Source organism: Callithrix jacchus, chromosome 9 (genome assembly GCF_049354715.1).
Source record: "Callithrix jacchus isolate 240 chromosome 9, calJac240_pri, whole genome shotgun sequence".
NCBI lineage: Eukaryota > Metazoa > Chordata > Mammalia > Primates > Cebidae > Callithrix > Callithrix jacchus.
The window spans coordinates 107,365,593-107,387,571 of record NC_133510.1 but is presented as its reverse complement, the minus strand read 5'-3'; the positions used below and the strand labels follow the sequence as shown (position 1 = coordinate 107,387,571).

General features: G+C 46.3%; 1 protein-coding gene and 1 long non-coding RNA gene across 3 annotated transcripts in view; both read right to left on the bottom strand.

Annotated features, from left to right (window-relative positions):
- Positions 1-8,820, bottom strand: part of CHST11 (carbohydrate sulfotransferase 11) — a 302,655-nt gene extending 293,835 nt beyond the window's left edge. Inside the window, exon 1 of one of the 2 annotated variants that reach the window (XM_002752930.6) lies at positions 8,232-8,820. In XM_002752930.6, the coding sequence (XP_002752976.1) occupies positions 8,232-8,349 (118 nt within the window). In that variant the 5' untranslated portion in view covers positions 8,350-8,820. The remainder of the gene's footprint in view (positions 1-8,231) is intronic. The other variant, XM_009004520.4, reaches the window with a different exon arrangement.
- Positions 8,821-13,794: 4,974 nt separating this feature from the next.
- The window catches only part of LOC118144325 (uncharacterized), a 42,877-nt gene continuing 34,692 nt past the window's right edge, over positions 13,795-21,979 (bottom strand). Inside the window, exons 3-5 of the long non-coding RNA XR_004729043.3 lie at positions 21,793-21,929; positions 21,078-21,217; positions 13,795-14,952 (exon numbers count right to left, since the gene is read on the bottom strand). This is a non-coding gene — a long non-coding RNA (uncharacterized LOC118144325). The remainder of the gene's footprint in view (positions 14,953-21,077; positions 21,218-21,792; positions 21,930-21,979) is intronic.

Below are 21,979 nucleotides of genomic sequence, written 5' to 3'. Positions count from 1 at the left end.
GATACTTTTCCCAGGCAATGTTTATGTCTATTTCTATTTGAACTTCCAGGTTCAAGCCCCAAGTTAAATCACTTACTTCCCACCCTCCCCATTCTAACTCTTAATCAACCTCATCATTAATCAGAGAAACACTAACTACAAGCCCTGGGCTCTGAATATAAGTGCCAGGCAGAGTTAAAAAGACCTGGACAGACTGCATGCTGGTCTAGCCGTTGGGAAGCAAGTACTCAAGACTAACCAGGTACTTTTGAGCCCTCAGAGTCTGCATCTTGGAGGAATGCCATCTTTCGTCACTTACTGAGGTTTTGAAGTGTGCCATGGTTTACATAAAGTACTTTCGCAATTTACAGAGGTGGCCTCAGAGAGCATCAATGGTGAAGGCACACTGCTATGTTTGATGGACCACCAAGAAACAGAACAGCTGCTCAGTAAAAACATGCTGAGATGCCATCAATTACAATACAAACTGCATAATTACTAAAATGGGAAAAAATATGTCTTAGAATCAATAATATACAGTCATTTATTGGGTAGCACATGGGAGACCCAGGACTAGGACTCAAGTCTTCCACTTCCAGATCATGGTCCATTTCATCTCTATGTTTTTAGTGGGTGCTGATTTAAGTCTGGCACTTCTGGATATTTTTATTCACAAATGCCATGGATTTCACCCTGAAAATATTACCAATTTCCCACTACAAGCTCAGTCAAAATTATTCTCAAATTTATTTTTCAGATCTCTATATTACTGCTTTAAAAACTGGAAATGGGGCTGGGTGTGGTGGCACACTTTAAGTCCCAGCTGCTTGAGAGGCTGACATAGGAGGATCCCTTGAGCCCAGGAGTTCAAGGTGCAGTGACTGAGCCATGATCTGACCACTACTCTCCAGCCTGGGCAATAGAGCAAGACCCTATTTTAAAAAATAAAAATAAATTTTTAAAAGATTTATTTTTTTAGAAAAGGAGATAGTCTAGTTGGGGGTCAAGGGGGAGCAGGGGGTAGAGGGGAGATGGGACTTCTATGGTGACCACTTAACCGAAGTAAACCGTCGGCTGCCCAAAGATAAACACAAACGAGCAAGTAGGGCTGGGCATGGTGACTCACACCTATACTAGCACTTTAGGAGACCGAGGAGGGTGGATCACTTAAGGTCAGGAGTTCGAGACTAGCCTGGTCAACATGGCAACACCCCGTCTCGACTAAAAATGCAAAAATATCCAGGTGTGGTGGTGCATGCCTATAATCCCAGCTACTCAGGAGGCTGAGACAGGAGAATCACTTGGTCCTGGGAAACAGAGGCTGCAGTGAGCCAAGATCACAATACTGCACTCCAGCCTCGGTGACAGAGTGAGACGCCATCTCAAAAAAAAAAAAATTGCAAGTAGGAGACTTCATTTTCACCCTTGCTACATTGCTTCCACCCTTGTTCCTCACCTCCCTGCCCTAAGCGTCCTCTGCTAAAGCTTCTGCAGTGCTTCCCTCCCATCTACAGTTAAACCCAAGCCTCAAAACAATCGTCTGGCTCTGACTTGTCCCTCCCTGCTGCGTGCTTGTTGGCTGCCTCCCTCCCTCCCTCTGCTCTGGGCGCTCTGACCACCTTGCCATGCGTGTTCTTGCCTCAGGGATCAGACTTGAACTTGTGTTGCTCTATGCCTGGAATGTGGCCAGCTCCTTCACTTCCTGCAGGTCTCTGCTCTCAGTGTCATCTTATCAATGACATTCCCTAATTACCTCTATATTAAATTGCAACCCCTGCCTCTCACATCACTCAAAACATATCTTCCGTTTTGTTTTTCTCTTAACACCATCTGATATACCATATATGTCATTTCTGCATTTGCTTAAAGTCTGTCTAGACCACTAGAATCTAAGTTCCATGAAGGCAGAGATGTATGTGTTACATCTCCAGTGCCAAGAACAGTATCTGGCACAGAGTAGAAGAAAGGAAAAGAGAGACAGACAGAGAGGGAGCTGGAGAGGAAGAGAACAAGTCGGCTTGTAAGTTTCAATCAATCACATTGGATCTAAGATGCATCAAATTACAAGTTCCGGGCAAATTTAACTGACAGATCAGATTGTTCAATGATCTCATATGAAGAACTGCCTCCTCTTTTATTGTTATAAAAGTGGTATCCCAAAAATTCAAAAGAAAAGCTAAAAAGAAAAAAAATGAATCAGCAAAATGACTTCTGGTTTTTCTCAGTCTGAACTTAGAAGAGGCCTGCTGGCAATGACTTTCCCGAGAGCCTTTTTCACTTGACCTTCAGATTAAAGAGAGGTCCTTTCGGTGGGTTTAAGAAGGGAAAGGGTGGCGCCTTTGCTTAGGAGCCTCTGACTTCCTGTTTTGAAATGACTGTGCTGATAAAGCTATGAACAAAATGATTTTTCAACCAGACAAACACTAACAGCAGATACCTCTGCTGAAGGATGGATTCCCTCACCCCTCACCCCACAGAAACCTCCCAACCACCCTTTCTGTGGTGCCTGATCACCCCTTTTATTGTGGAAGGCAATGAAAATGAGGGCTCTAACAGTCTAAGGAGATGGCCTCCGTCTGTCTCATCTGAGCACAGCCATTGAAGTGCAAACATTTAAATGACCAGGAAGAGACTTCATGCTAAAAAATGGCTTCTCCTTCAGTTATTTTTCTTCTTGTTAATTTTTGTAGCTACACAGTTGCTATATCTACTTATGGGGTACACTTCAGTGATTCATGCTGTTTTCAGAAATCATAACAGTCTCATATTTGAGACCCTCTTGACACCTTTTCAAAGGAAGTTTCAGGTATATAACATAACAACAGCCCCTACAAATTGGTGTGACTGCAAGCTCATTCCACATATAAGCAAAAAGATTCTGTAATGTAATTTACAGAATTTAAATTAAATTTGTGCAACCACAGCAAAAAATAATACCAAACTGACATCTTACAAAGGTGTAGGATGGGAGGTGGAGACACGTGCAAGCCTATACATTTAAAAGGTTATGGTTAAACTTTGTCTTTCCTTTAATCACTAGTTGTGATAATGATGTATTTGTCTAAAATACTTATTATCAGCCAGGCATGTGGCTCACGCCTGTAATCCCAGCACCTTGGGAGGCTGAGGTGGGTGGATCACGAGGTCAAGGGTTCAAGACCAGCCTGACCAACATGGTGAAAGCCCGTCTCTACTTAAAAATACAAAAATTAGCTGGGCATGGTGGCGCACACCTGTAATCCCAGCTACTTGGGAGGCTGAGTCAGGAGAATTGCTTAAACCCAGGAAGTGGAGGTTGCAGTGAGCCGAGAGCGTGCCATTGCACTCCAGCCTGGGTGACAGAGCAAGACTCTATCTCAAAAAAAAACAACTTAGTATCAAACTGGATACAAAAATGCATGCTGTTATCTCAACTATATATATATATATATATATATATATATATATACACACACATGCATTTTTGTATAGTTGAGAAAAATATAGAATATATAAATATATGTAAATGTATTCTATAATATATATTTTTAAGTACCAGTTGCCTCTTGGTGATGGAATAATGATTGTTTTTCTTCTATACCTCCTAGATTTTCTTTCTTTTTTTTGTTTTTTTTTTTTTTTTCTGAAATAGTGTTTTGCTCTTGTTACCCAAGACGGAATGGCCCGATCAGCTCACTGCAACCTCCGCCTCCCTGATTCAAACGATTCTCCTGCCTCAGCCTCTCGAGTAGCTGGAATTACAGGAGTGTACGACCACGCCCGGCTAATTTTCTTTGTATTTTTAGTAGAGATAGTGCTTCACCATGTTGGTCAGGCTGGTCTCAAACTCTTGACCCCAGGTGATCCACCCACCTCAGCCTCCCAAAGTGCTGGGATTACAGGTGTGAGCCCTCGCACCCCACCAGCTCCTAAATTTTCTAAAATGAGCACATATTATGTTTATAATTAGTTTAATATTATAATACAAAATGCATTTTAGATTCAACCTGGTCAAGTGAAACGCCAAGGGGGTAAACTAAGACATCTTTCAATAAAGGATATAATCTTTCAATACATTCGACCACGGCAAAGAAATCTCAGGTGACAGTGAAAACAAACATTTCACAAAAATAAAAATAATACAGAGGAAGTGAACAGGACAGAAAAGGCTTTCTCCTCTGACGGCTTCTTTCTATGAACGGTAGCTTTCAAACAAAAACCACAATCCTATGGAGTAACACAAAAGGAAGGTTCAGAGGAGCTGCCATTACACACTCTGCACAAATGCAGCCCGGGGGCCTCTCAGCTTTGCACTGCATTATGCGGCTCCATCAAAGCCCAGCCGTCTGGGGCAGGTATGCAAGACATTTTAATGTAAGTGGACATTTCATAGGAAGCATTCATTGGTGAACTCACACCCGTATAGAAACCGCACGTTTGTAGTTCCATTCTCCCTGACTTTTGGAGTAGTTCACAGCCATAGAAGATTATCTGTTCTATGGATGGATTTCCTTAGTGGCTAAACAAGGCCAACCTTCTCCAGAACCCAGGACACAGAGCAATGCCTCAACTGCCTACACCTCACGGGCTGCATATTTAGGCCACGGTGAAAGCTCCTGTCTGGCGCCTGATGAGTTTAAACCAGGGCCATGTCAGAGTTCAGGAAGGCAGGAAGTGTCCCCACCGGACAGAGCCAGAGTTATTGACCAGACATTCTTGGCAAAGCTTGAAGTGACCTTCCTGAGAACCAGAGAAGTGGGTCTTCTTCTGGAGTTTAACCACTTCATGCATTCGCCCAGCAAATACTTTATTGAAAATCCACCGTTGTCAGACCCTGTGCAAAAAACACTGGCACTAAAATGGGGTCTAAAACCTGGTCCTTGCTCTGTAAAATATTCTTAAGGAAGACTATTAACTCAGAGTATCAAAAATCTAAAGGTTACTGTCCTACTGAGAAGGCCCACTTCTGCTAAACCCTTGTGCAATTGATGACCAATTACTCAAATGTACAAATTAATCAATTATATGAATTAGAAAAGAAAATGGGCCCCAGATTAGAATCGGAGACAGGGGCAGTCGGCCTTGCCAGCTGTCTCCTTTTTGTTTCAGTTATTTATTTATTTATTTTTTAGACACAGTTTCACTTTGTCGCCCAAGCTGGAGTGCAGTAGTGCCATCTTAGCTCACTGCAACCTCTCTGCCTCCCAGGTTCATCCACTATTCTCATGCCTCAGGCTCTGGAGTACCTGGGATTACAGGTGTATACCACCCCACCCAGCTAATTTTTGTATTTTTAGTACAGACGTGGTTTCGCCATGTTGGTCAGGCTGGTCTCAAACTCCTGAGCTCAAGTGATCTGCCCACCTTAGCCTCCCAAGATGCTGGGATTCCAGGTATGAGCCACCATGCCCCACCTTCCTTTTTTTCTTTCTCCTCCTCCTCTCACACCCTCCAGCCACCAACGAAGCCTGGAACCCATCGCCTTTGCAATAGTGTTTTTCTGTTTCACATGTAGGTATCTGGAACCCCTGCCAAAAGCCTCCAAATTTTTAGCTACACAATTTGTGCCACACTGTGGTCCCTTCTGCCTCTTCCAGGGTGATCTAGAGAGACAAAAACTGCAGAGCCAGGCTAAAGGATCAGCCTTCATTACCCCAAGATACTTCAGAGAAGCAAGGATCTTTAACTTTTAAAGAAATTCAAACCAGCCTGAAAAAGATTCCACGTCAGCGGCCATCAACAGTATGGCTTAATAAAATGAACCCCCCCAAAAGAAAATGTTTAATGTGGATTTCAAAGTATAGTTTTATGCCCCATGTAATAATAAACTGCTGTCACGGAGTTTTTGTGGAACTATAAGTAGTCTGAAATAAGGAAGGCCTTTCAATTGAACTATCTGCAATTCTACATTCAACAGAATATTTTGAAAGTGGTATTTGCTATGGACTGGGGGGAAATATCAGAAAAGTATATTTATAGAGATCCAAATAATAAACAAAGGGAGAAAACAGGAACAGAAAGGGACATAGAAGATGGGACAGGATCATCGACAGAGGATCTTTATCAGTACAAGCTTAGAAAAAGTTATCTGCCTCTTCCAACGGGCTGGACTGAAAAGATATGATGTCACTTTCAAATCAACTTAAGACTCTAACAAGAACTGGAAATTTTCATAAAGTGCCAATTACAAGTTGGAAGTTTCTTCCTAGTAGCTTTGACTAGAAAGTTATTTCCCAATTCTCACAAAGATTCCATGACAATTCTATTTCTCTGGGCAATTAACAGGTACACAGAAGCTCAAGCGCATTCCTGCTGAAGGCTGACACTCATCCGTGTTCTGTGCATTTGTACGGAATATTACTGGCATTCACGATCCCAGCAAAACTGTAAGAGACCTGAACAAATCTCTAGAGTTTAGACCAAATCACGGGGCCCCTTGTTTAAACTGTCTGAACCCCAGTGTGTCTGTATACCACCCATCCCCCGGCACTCTGGAGTGAGCCTGGCCTGGTCTCCGGTGGCCCCAGGAGCTTGGCACTCTGAGATACCCCTGTCTGTCTGGTCCTGCCCACTGCAACCAAAGCCCGCCTGCTGGAATGCAAGCCAGGTCCATTTTTAAATTCCCTTAGAAGTTTCACAACCGCAGGTTTGGGTGAGGAGACAAACACCGCTGTAGTTTGCTGACATTAAACTAAAAATACCCAGCTGCAAACAAAAGCCATCTTTAACGGGGCTGGCTCGGACGTCCTGAGGTTACATGTGGTGGAGTCGGACGATACCCTTGGCAGTGTAGCTGCCTTAACAACTGCTCCAGGCCGAGTGGGGCAAGGGGGCCGTCTGTCCCTGCGCTGTCAAGGAATCTGCAGCCTGCAGCCCTGCCCGTTTGATGGAAAGAACGGCTTTATTCCTCTGCCATCGACCCAGACGCAGGTTTGATAAATTCGAGACTGCGTCTGCTTACAGTGTTAGATACACAGTGAAGGGAGAAGGCGAGAGGCACAAACGAAAAACACTAACCCCACTTCCCAGGAAGGAAATGCGTTTCCACCTCCCTCCTCCTTGCAATTAGAAAAGCAAATTATTGCTGTGACTACGCTGAGAAAGGCAACTCGGAGGCGTAAAAAAAAGGATTTCTGAGCCAACGTGGCTCGGCAGGGGGCTAAGAGAGGGGAAACCGGAGCAGGGGAGCCAAGGCTTGGCGGGGAGACCCAGTTACCCTAGAAGGCTTCTCGGAAGGTTCTCCCTCTCGGGCTTCGCAGCCGAGCTGCTCACCCCCGGCGGCTGGGCTCGAGGGCGCCCCTCCCTCCCCAGGTCCCAAACTTTCCCTCACGCCCCTAGGAAGCCTCGAGCCTCTTCCCTCCCCCAGTCCAGATTTCAGACGTGAAACTTTGCCTGAGCCACAAGGGACCGGAGGAAGGGAGTTCATTCCCACGCAGCCCGGGGGATTCCCACTGCTCGGATCCCAGAAGTGGGGGGATGCACACGGACGGTCAGCCCAGGACCTGGCCAAAGTTTCCTCCAAAACTGCAGTAGTCAAGGCGTGACCCAGGATCTCAGTTCCCAGCTCAAGGGCGAGGGGCTGGAGCAGGCCCCGGGGCACCAGCCGCAAGGTCACTGCTGAGCCGGACCCCGGGGGCAAACGGCCGGCGCGTGATGGAGGGGCAGCACCGGGTACCCAATCTCTCTCCACACCAGTTCAGCTCTGCGCAGGGCCCGGGACACGTGGGACCCCAGTCCCGGGCTCTCCAGCCTGCTACAAGGACTCGCACCCTCGCCAGGGCGTGCACCCTTCGCCCCCGGCCGGGCGACCAGGAAGAGGTGGCTCGCCGGGCGCAGAGCAGCCGGCTCCGGCTCCGGGTAAACTCTTTCATTCTTCGACCCCGGCAGCACCGGGGAGTTTCGTTCTCCTCAAACCAGCCCCTCATCCTCGGCTTCCCACACCTCTCCCTTTCCCTGCTACATCGCAGACAGACAGACAAGGGACACAAAGAAAAAAAAAGAAGAAGAAGAGAGGGAAAAAAAAAAAAAAATCTACTGCCCCTCCTAGTCCCATCCTCCAGCCCGGAGCCAGGGGCAAGAAGCGGGGAAGCACACCTTCCCTCCTTCTCCCCATCCCGACACGGCGACCCGGGTACACTCGGGCAGCCAGGAGCCCTGAAGAGGCCGAAGGCGGAGAGAAAAGGTAGGAAGAGGCAGAAACCAGGCGGAGCGAGTGAGCGAGAGCAAGAGAGAGAAGAAAATATCCAACAAAACCACGCTAACGCGCCCCCTACCTGGGTGCAACATACTTTGGAAATAGAAGATGACCAGGATAAAGGATCCCAAGCAAGTGGCCAGCACCATCCGGCAGATTCTGTTCATCCTCATCACTTCCAGCAGCGCTGGCTTCATGGCTTTGTCCTGGCTGCAGGGACCGGGGTGTCCGGGAGGCGCGCCCGGGGCGCAGGAGCAGGGACCCCGCCGCGGGGACCGGAGCCCGGGAGGCGCGGGGCAGAGCTGAGCAAGGCTCGGAGGGAGGATCGGGCTCGCTTCGCGGCCGCTCTCGGAGCCCCCAGCCCGAGCAGGGGTGTGGAAGGTACCGGAGTTGGTCTGGAAGTGCTGAGATGTGTGGAGCCGCCGGCTGCGCGCTCCTGCTCCACCTCCTCGCCGCTCCGCCGCCTCCTCCGCTCCCGCCGGCGGCCGCCGCTGCCTTGTCGCGGGCCGGGCGGCTGGGGTGCGAGCGGAGATGGTGGTGCCGCCGCTGCTGCCGCTGCGCTGGCCGCTGTGGCTGTCGGACGGGCCCCCTCCCTCCTCTCCAAAGGCTACTTCATTGCGCTCCTATGATCTATATATTCCGGGGCTGGGTTTTACCAAAAGCAACTCGCTGCCCCCGGCGAGGGGAGGGCGCCTGCGGAGAGCCGGGAGGAGGGAGGGGCCCTAGCGCCGGGGCGGAGCTTCGCGCTCCCCCCGCCCCTACCCGGGATATGGTCGCGTCCAGCTGTTGCCCGGGGAGTGCGGAGTGCGCGCTGCGCTCCCGCAGGGTCCCAAAAGCCCTCGGTCCCGGGCCGGGCTCGGCCGCCGTCTGGAGGTTGTGTCAGCGTTTCCATGACAAAACCCGGAGGAAAAAACGAAGAAAATCGCCTCGGTGCTGCCACCCATCCCCACTAGCTTTTGGAGAGGAAAGTGGCAGGGAGCGGGCTGGGTCTCGGAGGGGAGAATTAAGGGTTAGGGGGTTTCTGGTGGCTCACGATTATTTAAAATCCCTGGGCGATATAGCGGGGAAGTTGCCCCAAGCCCCCAGGGAGCGAGTGCGCATTTTCCGACGCTCAGAACTGGGTGATTTCGTTTTTCTTTCGAAGACAGCCCAGCTTGGGAGTCGGGGTTAAAGAGGGCTGACTTAAAGTCAAGGTTAGGGAAACTGCAGGACCCTTGGGTCCGGCGACAGCTGAGCTTTTTCGGGTACTTATGCAGACAGAGTCGCTGACACCCACCATCACCACCATCCCTCAAGGTAAAAGGGATTTGTGGATTGCAAAACTCTGCTTCCCTAAAGGATAGAGCATCCTCGGAATTATTGAAAATGCACAGCAGTCTTAGCTGGGAGGGGATGAGAAAAGCGAAGCCACTTCACTCAAGTCCAAGAAAGCACTGGAAAAGCCAAGCCAGCCTTAGCACTGGCAGATACATTGCTTTCTTGTAGTACGTAAAGTGACTTCAAATTTCCAATTCCATGCATTTAAGCTGTTTTGCAATCAATAAAGTGGACACAGGCAATAGCGTAGGAAACACTTTTATGCCAGGGGAAAAAAAATGTTATTGTAAAGACTAACATGTGTGCCTTATCAAGTCATTACTAATACTAAATTAATAATGAAATAAGAGACGTGTCTTTCAATGCCTCTCACAAAATAGGCGTTTGATAAATTCTTATTAAATCTGGATGTAATGGGCCTTATCCTCCCCTGGATAGACAGAGACACAACTTGCAGCTAGACCCGTGCAACAAAAATCACCTGGGCAACCTCAACTCCCTCTCCCCAGAGTTCTCCTCCAGCAGTTACATGGAAAGTAACAAACTCAGCAGCCTTGCCTTTGATTACAGAAGACAATCAATTACAGCACAATATTTACGTAGCCGCTGTGTACTGTATTAATTTGGACTCAACTGTGAATGAGTTGGTTGCTCAAGGAAGCCAGGCTGAACAAGCTTCAGACAGAGTCGTTCTCCAGTGATTCTTCTGCTCTGTTGATAAGAGATCAGGAATGGGAGTTGCACTGTACCCTCCCCGCCTCTCCACCATCACCATTAAGACGAGATTCCTAGGTCGGGCGCGGTGGCTCACACCTGTAATCCCAGCACTTTGTGATCCACCGAGGCAGGTGGATCACAAGGTCAGGAGATCGAGACCATCCTGGCCAACATGGTGAAACCCCATCTCTACTAAAAATACAAAAATTAGCTGGGCATGGTGGTGCGCACCTGTAATCCCAGCTACTCAGGAGGCTGAGGCAGGAGAATTGCTTGAACCCAGGAGGCGGAGGTTGCAGTGAGCCGAGATTGCGCCACTGCACTCCAGTCTGGCGCCTGGTGACGGAGCAAGACTCTGTCTCAAAAAAAAAAAAGACGGGATTCCTTGCAGGGAGCATGGACATTTGCACAAAGCCTTTGCCTAGAATGTCAGAAGTCTAATTCCCTGTGGGTCGTGGAGGTCATGGAGTTGGCTCACATGGTGAGGGAGGATGTTGAACCATGCCCAGCATCCGTTCTTGCATTTCCACAATCAGCAACCTGCCCAAACACACAGTGAGGATTAAGGCTGTGACACATAAGCTGCCTTAGGTCCAAACCTCTTTTGGGCCGATGTACCCACTTAGGCTGAACTCCTTCCTGGAGATCCAAGTTGTCTTCATCTCTGTCTCTCTCTAATGCCCAGCACAATGACTGGCACATAGAAAGGTGAGGCCTACTTGGACTAAGAAGGTAAATTAGATCACCTCTAAAATCCATGACAATGGGCAGTGGTAATGGTCTGTGATTCTGTGGTTCTGTGCACGTTGCGGGGTGATGGAAAAATTCTTTCTCCTTCTTCACACTCTAAACTGCCCAACTACAGTTAGAATCATCACTCTCTTTCCATTCCTAGCCTAAGAAAATTTTGTTACATCTTATGCTATATAATAAATATTAGCCAAATAAAGGACCGTATTCACTGACAAGTCTGAGGAGAAAGAAGATTTTATGCTTTGAACGTTAAAAGAGGAACAGATCACTCTTCAATCCTTTCTCCCTCATCTTTCTAAATTCCATTTCACCCTGAAAGATTCTGTAGTTTGGCACTGTGCTGACCATGAGACCTGGCTTGATCGATTGACTCTCCAAATCCAACAACATGCAAATGAAACTGGGGCCTGTCCATTTTAAAGCCTGGCATGGCCCTGAAAAATGGGTTGAGGAGAAAGTCTTCTTTATGTTGATGATCTTGTAGAATTTGTAGCTGGGGAAGAAATCAGTGTAAAGTCAGAATTCGGGCTTGTGGGTGCCATTGGCAATGGACTGACAGATGTTTATTCGGCCCTTCCAATCTGCACAGGCTGAGCTCCTCCTCATTCCTGTAGATTACACCTATAATGTACTGTCTTATTAAGATCTTGCAAACCTGGCAATGATGTCCTTTTCTGCACCTTGCTGGAGAAAAAAGTGGGCTGAGGGTACAAGTAGACAGAGAGCTCTTTAGCATCCTTGAGGGGAGAGAGGGATGTGTCTTCTGCCAACATCAGCCAGGGGCCCCAGACTCGCTCCTCAGAAGACTGCCACTGCCATTTGCATCTCTCTGGCACCTCCAGCACAAAGGACACTCAGTTAACCAGAGCACAGTAAATATTTGTGGAGCTGAATTATAAACCAGTTGCCCACAGTATGTGGAGATCTCAGGGTACAAATTTTCTACAGGTAGGTAAACCGCAAATAACACAAGTGGGTTACTCATGACATGACTCTGAGAGCAGCCTCTGCTTTGCAGGCTTTTCTGAACAAGGTGGGCTAAGAAGACAGAAAGAGAGAAAGGGATTGAAAAAGGGAGAAAGAGAGGGAGAAAAAGAGGGGAAGGGAGGAGAGAAAGGGAAGGAAAGGAGAGGAGAAAGAGTTGGGGGAAGAAAAGAACGGAGAAGAAAATAATGGAAGAAAAGAATTGCCTGGGAAGAAAATAAAGAAGCGAGGAGAGAAAAGATGAAAGGACTATCCCTCCTTATTCTCTCTCTTTTTTTTATTTTTGAGGCAAAGTCTCTATCACTCAGGCTGGAATACAGTGGCACGATCTCAGCTCACTGTAACCTCTGCCTCCTGGGTTCAAGCAATTCTCCTGCCTCAACCTCCTGAGTAGCTAGACTACAGGCATGTACCACCATGCCCAGATAATTTTTGTATTTTTAGTAGAGATGGGCGTCACCATGTTGACCAGGCTGGTCTGCAATTCCTGGCCTCAAGTGATCCTGCAGCCTCAGCCTCCCAAAGTGCTGCAATTACAGGCATGAACCACCATGCCAGGATTTGTCTCGCTTTCTGATCCCACCTTTGCTCCTCCACCCAGTTTAGGCCCGAAAGACTCCTCTCCCACCCTTATGGAGAACCAGGTCTGTGGGGCCCATGAGCCCTACCCCAAGCTGACTGCAGCTGCCCTCTGGGTATCCCTGGCCACCTCCCTGGCTCCAGGCACAGCCCAGAAATCAGTTCCCTAAGCCACTCATCCCTCTCAAATATCTCTCAACTGGTGGCCCCTGATCAACTCCTAAACTCCATAACTAGGAATCCTCTAGCTCCTGGCCCTCTGCCCACCCCAGCACCCCTCCTTGCCCCACCAGGTGCCTTCACTGTGTTTTTTTCACTTCACCCCTGCCAGCTCCGCTGCTTGCCCTGTGCCCCATCCACCAACTCATCCAGGTCTTTTTTGATAGTCTTTCCAGGCCCCCTGCCTGCCTGTTGCCTCAGTGAGGACATTAGCATTTCTTGAGCACACTTTGACATTCATGGCAGGATAATTTATTGAAATATTCATTTGTGTGTGTTATCCTCCTATTTTCCACTTCTCCACACCCCCTCCATTTCAGGCAGGCTTTGTGCCACCTTGCCTGAGGGATTTGATGAAAGCTTCCTGGGAGAAAATGTTTAAACTGTGGAAGAGATAATGGCAGGAAGAGAAGGGGATGTTGGGGGCGGATTTGTGAAGGAATATGTAAGTGCTCTGCCCCCTTTTGCCTGGGAGGCAGATGCTCCATAGGTACTGGTACCTGGGATGGCTAAAACCTGGCACAGTGATCCCAGTGTCACCAGGAATTCCAGTGCTCTAAGTGTGGCACAAAAGTCACAGAACTGCTGACCTGAGGGAGCTTCAAGGACAGAGCCAGGCGGTAATTCATGTGGCCAAGAAGCCCTTTCATGCTCTGGTGCCAGGGCCAGATTGAGATGCTGAGACCCTCTGAGCGCTGGGAGCTCATGATGTACCACTCTCATATGTAATTCAAAATAGAAATAATACTAAAGGAGGAGGCTGCACACATTGGCTCACACCTGTAATCCCAGCACTTTGGGAGGATCATTTGAGGTCAGGAGTTCGAGACCAGCCTGGCCAACATGGTGAAACCCCTGTCTCTATTAAAAATACAAACACTAGCTGGGAATGGTGGCAGGCGCCTGTAATCCCAGCTACTTGGAAGACTGAGGCAGAATCGCTTGAACACAGGAGATAGAGGTTGTGGTGAGCCGAGATCACACCACTGCACTCTAGCCTGAGCAGCAGAGTGAGACTCCTTCTCAAAAAAAATAAATCAAGAAGGAAAGACCTTTTAAAAGAGCAAAGTTCCGATGTGTTAATGTTTTTCTCCCAGCTTTATTTAAATATAATATACATAAACCAAATCTATTCATTATTCATTGTAAGTATACAGCCTGCTGAGTTTTGGCAATTGCCTACAGGTATACACAAACCCTCATCACCATAACCAAGACAGAGCATCTCCATCATTCAGAAAGTTCCCTCTTACCCCTTTGCTTTTGATTCCCCAGCCCACACCCTGGACCCAGACAACCACTGATCATCTTTGCTTTCATTATAGTTTTGCCTTTTCTAGAATTTCCTATAAAGGGAACCATACGAGATATAGCCCATCATGCCTGACTTCTTTAACTTACCAAAGTTATTTTAAATTTCATTCATCTTGTTGTATGTATTAATATTTAAATCCTTTTTATTGCTGAGCATGGATTTACCATAATTTGTTTGTGACTGATGAACATTTGCACTGTTTCCAGTTGTTAGCTGTTACAAAAAATGTTGCTATGAACATCTGCATACAAATATTTATATGTAAAGAATTAAAATTAAATATTTTAATTTATCATGGGAAAATACTTAGGACACTTTATAAAACACTGCCAAACTCTTCTACAAAGTGGCTGCATCCCTTTGGATTTCCACCAGCAAGGTAGGAGAGTCCCACATCCTCACCAACACTGAGTGTTGTCAATCTTTTTAATTTTGCCATTCTACTGAGTAATTTTTGCCATTCTACTATAAATCAAACTACTATCTCATTGTAGTTTGAATTATAGTTTCTTAATGACTAGCGGTGTTGAGTATCTTTGCATGTTTGTTAATCTTTCACAAATTTCTTTATAAGATGGTTGTTCAAATCATTTGCCCATTTTTAAATTCATACTGATATCCAGTTGTTGTAGCACCGTTTTATTGTATTATTATTTTGTCCCATGTTGTGCAATTAGAGTATGCTACATCGGGACATATCCTCATAGGCAACATATGGTCCTCAAGGCATCAATAATAGACAAGATTCTGAGGATGTTGTAGAAATGAGGCCAGAAAAGCATAATCCGGTTCATGTTGTTCTTCTAGAAAATCCTTCAGGATGCTCTCTGTTGTTCACCTACCATCTTTTGTATTCCATGAGTTAACAACAGACAAAAAAGTACATCTGTCCATCAAGAAACAAGAGGCCACATCACTGCAAAACACAAGGGGCCTGTGTTACTTTATTCATTAAGGACCTGACTGGATGATCCAAGAAATGCACATTCTAACACCCCTCATCACATTTACAGTAATTACTTTCTTAATGTCTCTTTAACCTACTGGTCTCCGAGATCTGAGAGGGGAGAGCTAGGACCGTGTATTACCACGATTAACACAGCGTAGTCTAAAAATACACATTAAATGAGTGATATAATTTTTACCTGGAGGCTTAGCAATGACTGTAAAATACTGACAATTGCCAATACTGTGAAGGATGTAGGGAAAAGGGAACCTTTATAAACTGGTGGTGGAAGGTAGTATAAATTGACACAACTTTTATAACCTTTCTGAAAAGTGATCCAGCCATAACTGGGCCAAAATCCCTAAGCTATTGATCAATTAAACTGAGGCATTCACATACTTAGCCATGCTAAAATAACCTAAATGTTTAACAATAATGATTTAAACAAATTATAAAGCCTCTGTATTATGGAATATTCTACAATACAATATTTAAATATTCTCCTTTTTTGCATAAATAGGCAAACAAAATTGTATTTGTATACAAATATATATGTACTTCATACAACAAAGTATTGATAGTAGGTATTCTTGGGCAGTCAGATTTTTTAATTGATTTACTATATTGTCTAAGCATTTTTAAAAGAGTACATATTATTGTTTAAAAGGAAAGTATGTATTTTTATTTTCAGATGGAAAAATATTCTGTCTAATCAAAGAATATGTTTCTTAAAGCATCAACACCCAACTTAAACTCCTACTTCTTCCATGAAGCTTTTCCTAATTATTTCAAACCATGGAGTTACCTTTCTGCTGAGAAGAATTAAACCGCTCCTCTATAATTTAGCACTTTTGCACTGTCACATACAGCTGCAGAGTCACTTTGTGAGCTGTGCCCTATCTCCTTGGCCACACCATACAAGTTCATGCAGGTTGACTGTTAGAACCTGCTGTCACAGAACTTGTGCGATGCTGACTGCACACTGATGACACATGAGAACTTGCCAGTTAATTCCCTGGTATGTTAGAATGGCCTCTGATTGCACACCCACTGTGGGCAGACTCTGCTATGCACTTTACATATGCGACCACTGATCCTCATCAATCACACAAGTGAGTATCCCCTCACACAAATGACAAAACTGACCCTCAGAAAGATTAAGGGACTCACTCTCATTTAGGCATCTGTTAACTGGCAGAGGCGGGATGGGATTTGAACCAAGGTGATAAGGCACCAAGGCCGATGCTTCTGAGAGTCTGAGAGTATCCAGCATATGTTCTTTTTCTGTTTTCTTTTTCTTTTTTGGATACAGGGTCTCACTCTGTTGCCCATGCTGAATGCAGTGATGCAAACATGGCTCATTGTAGCCTCAAACTCCCAGCCTCCATCTCCTCCTACCCCAGCCTCATGAGGAGCTGAGACTATAGATGCACGCCACCACACCTGGCTATTATTATTATTATTATTTGGAAAGATAGGGGTCTCACTGTGTTGCCCAGGCTGGTCTTGAACTCCGGGGCTCAAATGATCCTCCTGTCTCAGCCTCCCCAAAGGGCTGGAATTACAGGTGTGAACCACCACAGCACTTGGCCTCGTAGCTATATGTTCTACCAATGGCTATAAATACCATCTCCACGCTTCTTGTCACGATCAACCTTTAAAGGAGCTTGGGAGAAGTTGGGGGTGCAGAATAGGAAACAGGGAGTTGGAGGAGAGCTTTCCCCCCAGGCAGCTGGGTCCTCCCTTCACACTCACAGTCTTGCTCTCTTCTAGGGACTTTCCTTTCCGCAGGTTAATCTTGTGACTTTTAAAGCCCCTGTCCCCCTCTTCTCCTTCCCTACAAATAGTTGTTTAGAAAGAAGGATAAAATGAGTCTGCGTAAATAATTGGCGCAAACAATTCTCACCTTTGTCTTTTTTTTGCCCTAAAGTGCAGTGAAAAACCATGCCTCTCAGAGTTGTTTCTGGCCCTCTCTCTAAAGATGAAAGGGCTCTCTATAAACCTGCTCACGCAAAGGACTGGGACATGGCAGGGAGTCCAAAAAAAGGAATTATCTAAGTATTCAGAAAGATTTTTTTTGCCTAAAACAATCCCTTGCATTATGTGGGCAGCCTGAGAAGTATTTGTTAAATATTTTGTACATCAAAGGAAGAGAAGCAAAGCTAAACAGCAAATAAAAATGTGGTGAAAATATTCATTGAAAAATGAAAGATAGGTTGGGCGCAGTGGCTCACGCCTGTAATCCCAGAACTTTGGGAGGCCAAGATGGGTGGATCACTTGAGGTCAGGAGTTTGAGACCAGACTGACCAACATGGCAAAATCCCATCTCTACTAGAAACACAAGATTAACCAGGCATGGTGGTGCACACCAGTAATCCCAGCTACTTTGGAGGCTGAGACAGGAGAATCACTTGAACCTGGGAGGTAGACGTTGCAGTGAGCCAAGATTGTGCCACTGCACTCCAGCATGGACAACAAATGGAGAGTCTGGAGAGAGAGAGAGAGAGAGAGATGGGGGGAGGGGGGGAGAGAGAGAGAGAGAGAAGAGAGAAGAGAGAAAGAGAAAGAAGGGGAGAGGAGAGGAGGAGGGGAAGGGAGGGGAGGGGAGGGGAGGAGAGGGGAGGGAAGGGAAGGGAAAAGAAGATAAAGGATTAAACTTCTTTGTGATATGCGCACACATCTCCCATTAAAAGTAGGAGCTAAACATTGGGTACACAAGGACACAAAGATGGGAACAGTAGGCACTGGGGAATTCCACAAGGTGGGGAAGGGAATGGGGGACACAAGGGTGGAAAAACTACCTATTGGCTACTCTATTCACTGCTTGGGCAACAGGATCATTGAAGGACCAAACCTCAGCATTACTCAATATACTCATGTAACAAACCTGCACGGGTACTCCATGAATCTAAAATAAGAGAAAGAAAAACTTCTTTGTGATATATAAAGAGCTCATCTAGACACCTAGAGAACCCCACAATGATCCCAAAAGACACACGAACAAAAACAATGGGCAGGATTTTTCACACATACACAAAGGAAATATGCCAGATAATAAAATATAAGGAAGCATCTAATATAGTTTGGCTCTGTGTCCCCACCCAAATCTCATCTTGAATTGTACTCTCATAATTCCCACGTGTTGTGGGAGGGACCCAATGGGAGATAATTGGAATCATGGGGGTGGTTTCTCCCATACTATTTTCATGGTAGTGAATAAGTCTCACAAGATCTGATGAGATTTCATCAGGGGTTTCCAATTTTGCTTCTTCCTCATTTTTCTCTTGCTGCCGCCATGTAAGCAGTGCCTTTCACCTCCTGCCATGATTCTGAGGCCTCCCCAGCCATAGGCAATTCTAAGTCCAATTAAACCTCTTTTTCTTCCAAGTCTTGGGTATGTCTTTATCAGCAGTGTGAAAATACAGCTGATAAAGGTTGGACTAATACAGCATCCAACTTCAATAATTAAAAAGGCTAACCCAAAACAATAGGACACCATTTTAGTTTATCAAATTACCAAAGATTTTTGTTAAATAATACATTTCCCTTGAGGCTGGAAAGGGTGACATGCAAAGGAGCCACCCATGTGTTGCTGGTAGAAGCAGCTGGAACAACCTCTTTGAAGTATGCTTTGGAATTCTCTTATCCCAGCTGTGGGATGGAGTTACCACACTGTGATGCGTGGGAGAGTGGGCTTTGGAGTCACAGTTACATAACACATTTCAGCCTCGGGTTCCTCATCTGTAAAATGGGACTCATGATACATAGTTTCAGGATGCTGTGAGGACTACGCAAACCTAAGTCAGAGCACTCAGAGGCACCCACGGCATGGGCTGGGACAGGAGCTGGTGATGCAAAGCAGCAGAGCTGGCAGAGAACCCACTTTCATGGTGGCTGCAGCAAATCTAATGGCTGTGGCTGGGGTGGCCTCGCCGGACCAGCCGTGTGTACTGCTGACCTTCCTTCCTTCCTGGTGATTCTCAAGCCATTTCCCAGCCTTTTTAGCATTTCTCTGTGTTACTCACAACACTTTCAATTAATTCCTTTGTTTTCCCTTGCTTGCCACTAAGAGCCCTGAATATGATCACGAGGTACGGGTGGAGAGGCAGAACTTATACCTGGGCCACCATGTCTAAGGAGATTGATCTTTTCCCTTTTGTGGCCCCTTGGTACTAGGCAGTAAGCTAAGGATGCCAAAGACCAGTCATGGTAAGTATCATTCTATTTCCTAAATACCTTTGTTTTTCTAAATGCATTTGTGACCCAGCCTGCCCAAATCTTATGGGGGTTGAACTCAGAGGTAGGTTTGCTGTCATGAGGTCTAGGCTCAAATCTCAGCATGCCTCTAACTACTGTGAGACCGTTAGGACTAAAAATCACTTGCTGAAGCCCTAACCCCCAGTGGGACTGTATTTGGAGAGAAGGCCTTTAAGGAGGTAATTAAGGTTAAGTGAGGTCATGAGGCTGGGGCCCTAACCCAATAGGACTGACATCTTTGCAAGAAGAGAAAGGGACACTAGATAGCTCCCTCTTTGTGCCTGCCCAAAGGAAAGGCCATGTGAGGACACAGCAAGAAGGCAGCTGTCTACAGGCCTCACCAGAAACCAACCCTGCTGGCACCCTGACCTCGGACTTCCAGTTTCCAGAGAGTGAAGAGAATAAACGTCTGTTGCTGCAGCCACCCGGTCTATGGCGCTTTGTAATAGCAGCCTGAGCAGATTAATTTAGTGACTTTGGGCAAATCACTTTGTCAAGGATGCCTGCCATGTTGAGGGACCCCAGCGTCTCTGGGCATCCTACATGAAAGTCCTTCCCACCCCAGGTAGGAACCAGTGCTTGCTCCTCCAGAGTCCCTGGCAGCCAGGGAGTGGTAGCGACCCAGGCTCTGCCCATCAGATGTGCATGCCATTGTCAAGGGTGACAAGGCAGAGTCTGGCTCTTGGAGTAGCTGTAAAGAGTTTACAGGAACCAGCCCCAGGTTCATCCATGTCAACCATGGAATCTGTGCCAAATGGTGGTGTATTCGATTCCTGTGACTGCTGGAACCAATTTCCACCAACTTGGTGACTTCTAGCAACAGAACTGTAATTTCTCATGGTTCTGGTGGCCAGAAACCTGAAATTAAGATGCTGGCAGGGCCGTGTGCTCCTTCTGAGCTTTCTAGGTGATAGACTTTCTTTGCCTCTTCCAGCTTCTGGTGGTCCCAGTGTTCCCTGGCTTGGGCCCACATCACTCCAGTATCTGCGTCCATCTTCACATGGCCTTCTCTGTGTCTGTGCTGTCTCCTTTTCTGTATCTTATAAAGGCTTGTTATTTGTTATTTGATTTAGGACCCACTAAGATAATCCAGAACCATCTCTTTAATTACATCTGCAAAGATGATTTTCCCAAGTAAGGTCACACGTATAGGTCAGGATGTAGATGTATCTTTTCGATGGCCACCATTCAACCTACTGCAGACAGTGATAGTGATATATTTACTAGGGCAGCCCCCACAGCTCTCATTTCCGGTTGTGTAGGCATATACCTGCTTCTCTGACTCTCCTGGGATGTCTGGGAGCTACCTTTAAAACATTCGTGTTCTTAAGTTAGCAGAGTACTTGCCTCTAACCGAGAACTCTGACTTACGTTCTTGACTTTCAAGTTTTACTTTTCCAACTAGAAAATGCAAGAATTGGACCAAGTAATTTTAAAGTCCCTTCTTGTTCTGGTTGATTCTAGAATTGTCAGTTGAGATTGGTTCGTGGAGATGTGACAAATCAATACCATCAATATTAGGAACTCAAATGAAGAGGCTTTTCAATGTGATCTCCATAGGGGAGCTGGGGGAGCTGTCTCTTGCCCTCAGAGTGAGGAGTCTCAAAAAACAGCAGATTGCTGGTAAACAACAATAACCTTGGAATGCAAATCTTACCCTGTGGAGTCAGATTTTTAATATTCAAGATGTTAGATAATCTCTTTATGATAATGATAAAGCTAGGCTCCAAAAATGAAATTAAGGATGCTGATCGGCAAGAGGAGAGCCGCAAGAACTAATTGCACACAGCAGGGTGTGAGTTTTCAGAGCCACAGAAACAGGAGTGACTGTGCTCACCTAAAGCTTGGAGCAGCATGCTTCAGCAAGCACACAGCGCTCAGGGCCAGAGTTCTTATCCCCGCCTGGCCACCAGCCGACATGTGTCCTGCTGCCAGTCATTCCCTTTCCCTGGTCTCCATAGCTGCATGAGATGAAGCCTGAGAAAGCAATATACCAATATATAAGGGTTAGGATTTGTTAAGTAACAAGAACTGAAGTAGTAGCTCTCAGCAGGAGCATCCTCTGGGGGAAAGGGACTCGCATTTTCTCTCTGGTTTTAATTGTAAGATCAGTGCTGTTTGGGTACTAACGTGCCTTCTCTTGAAAGTACTGGATCATGCTCCATAGTGTTAACTTCAACAAAATCAATCATCAGATAATCCAATCTATGTGACTCCTAACCACATATCACTATTAGAAACATCAGGATTCAGAACTTCAACTAGCTTAAACAAAGAGAGACTTGATGGGCTCCTGTCATTGAGATCTTTGAGCTGTCTTTACACATGACCTGATTCCGGTTTCTAGCTGTGTCTGAAGGGGAATGCCTCTCTTTCTAGTCTTTGGCTCCACTTTCTTTTGGGTTGTTTTCATTCTCAAGTGGCTGCCACCTGTTCCAGGCTTCCCTTCGGCTCAGCATCCATTGTGGAAAGGACACACCCCCTTCCCAAAAGTGCCAGAAAGAGTCTAGAGCTGCCTTCTGAAGGGCCTTGCTTACCTCTGACCAGCTTACCTCCGACCAGAGAATGTGGCGTGCTTGTTACCCAGGCCTGGAGGCTATATTCCGCCCTGGAGCCAAAAATGAGGTCAGCCCCACCCACATCACCAGACCAAGAATGGGGCCAGGAGGCTTCTCCAAGAGGCAACTACCTGGAGAGGCCAAGTTGGATTCCATCATAGTTAGTAGGAGAGGATACTGC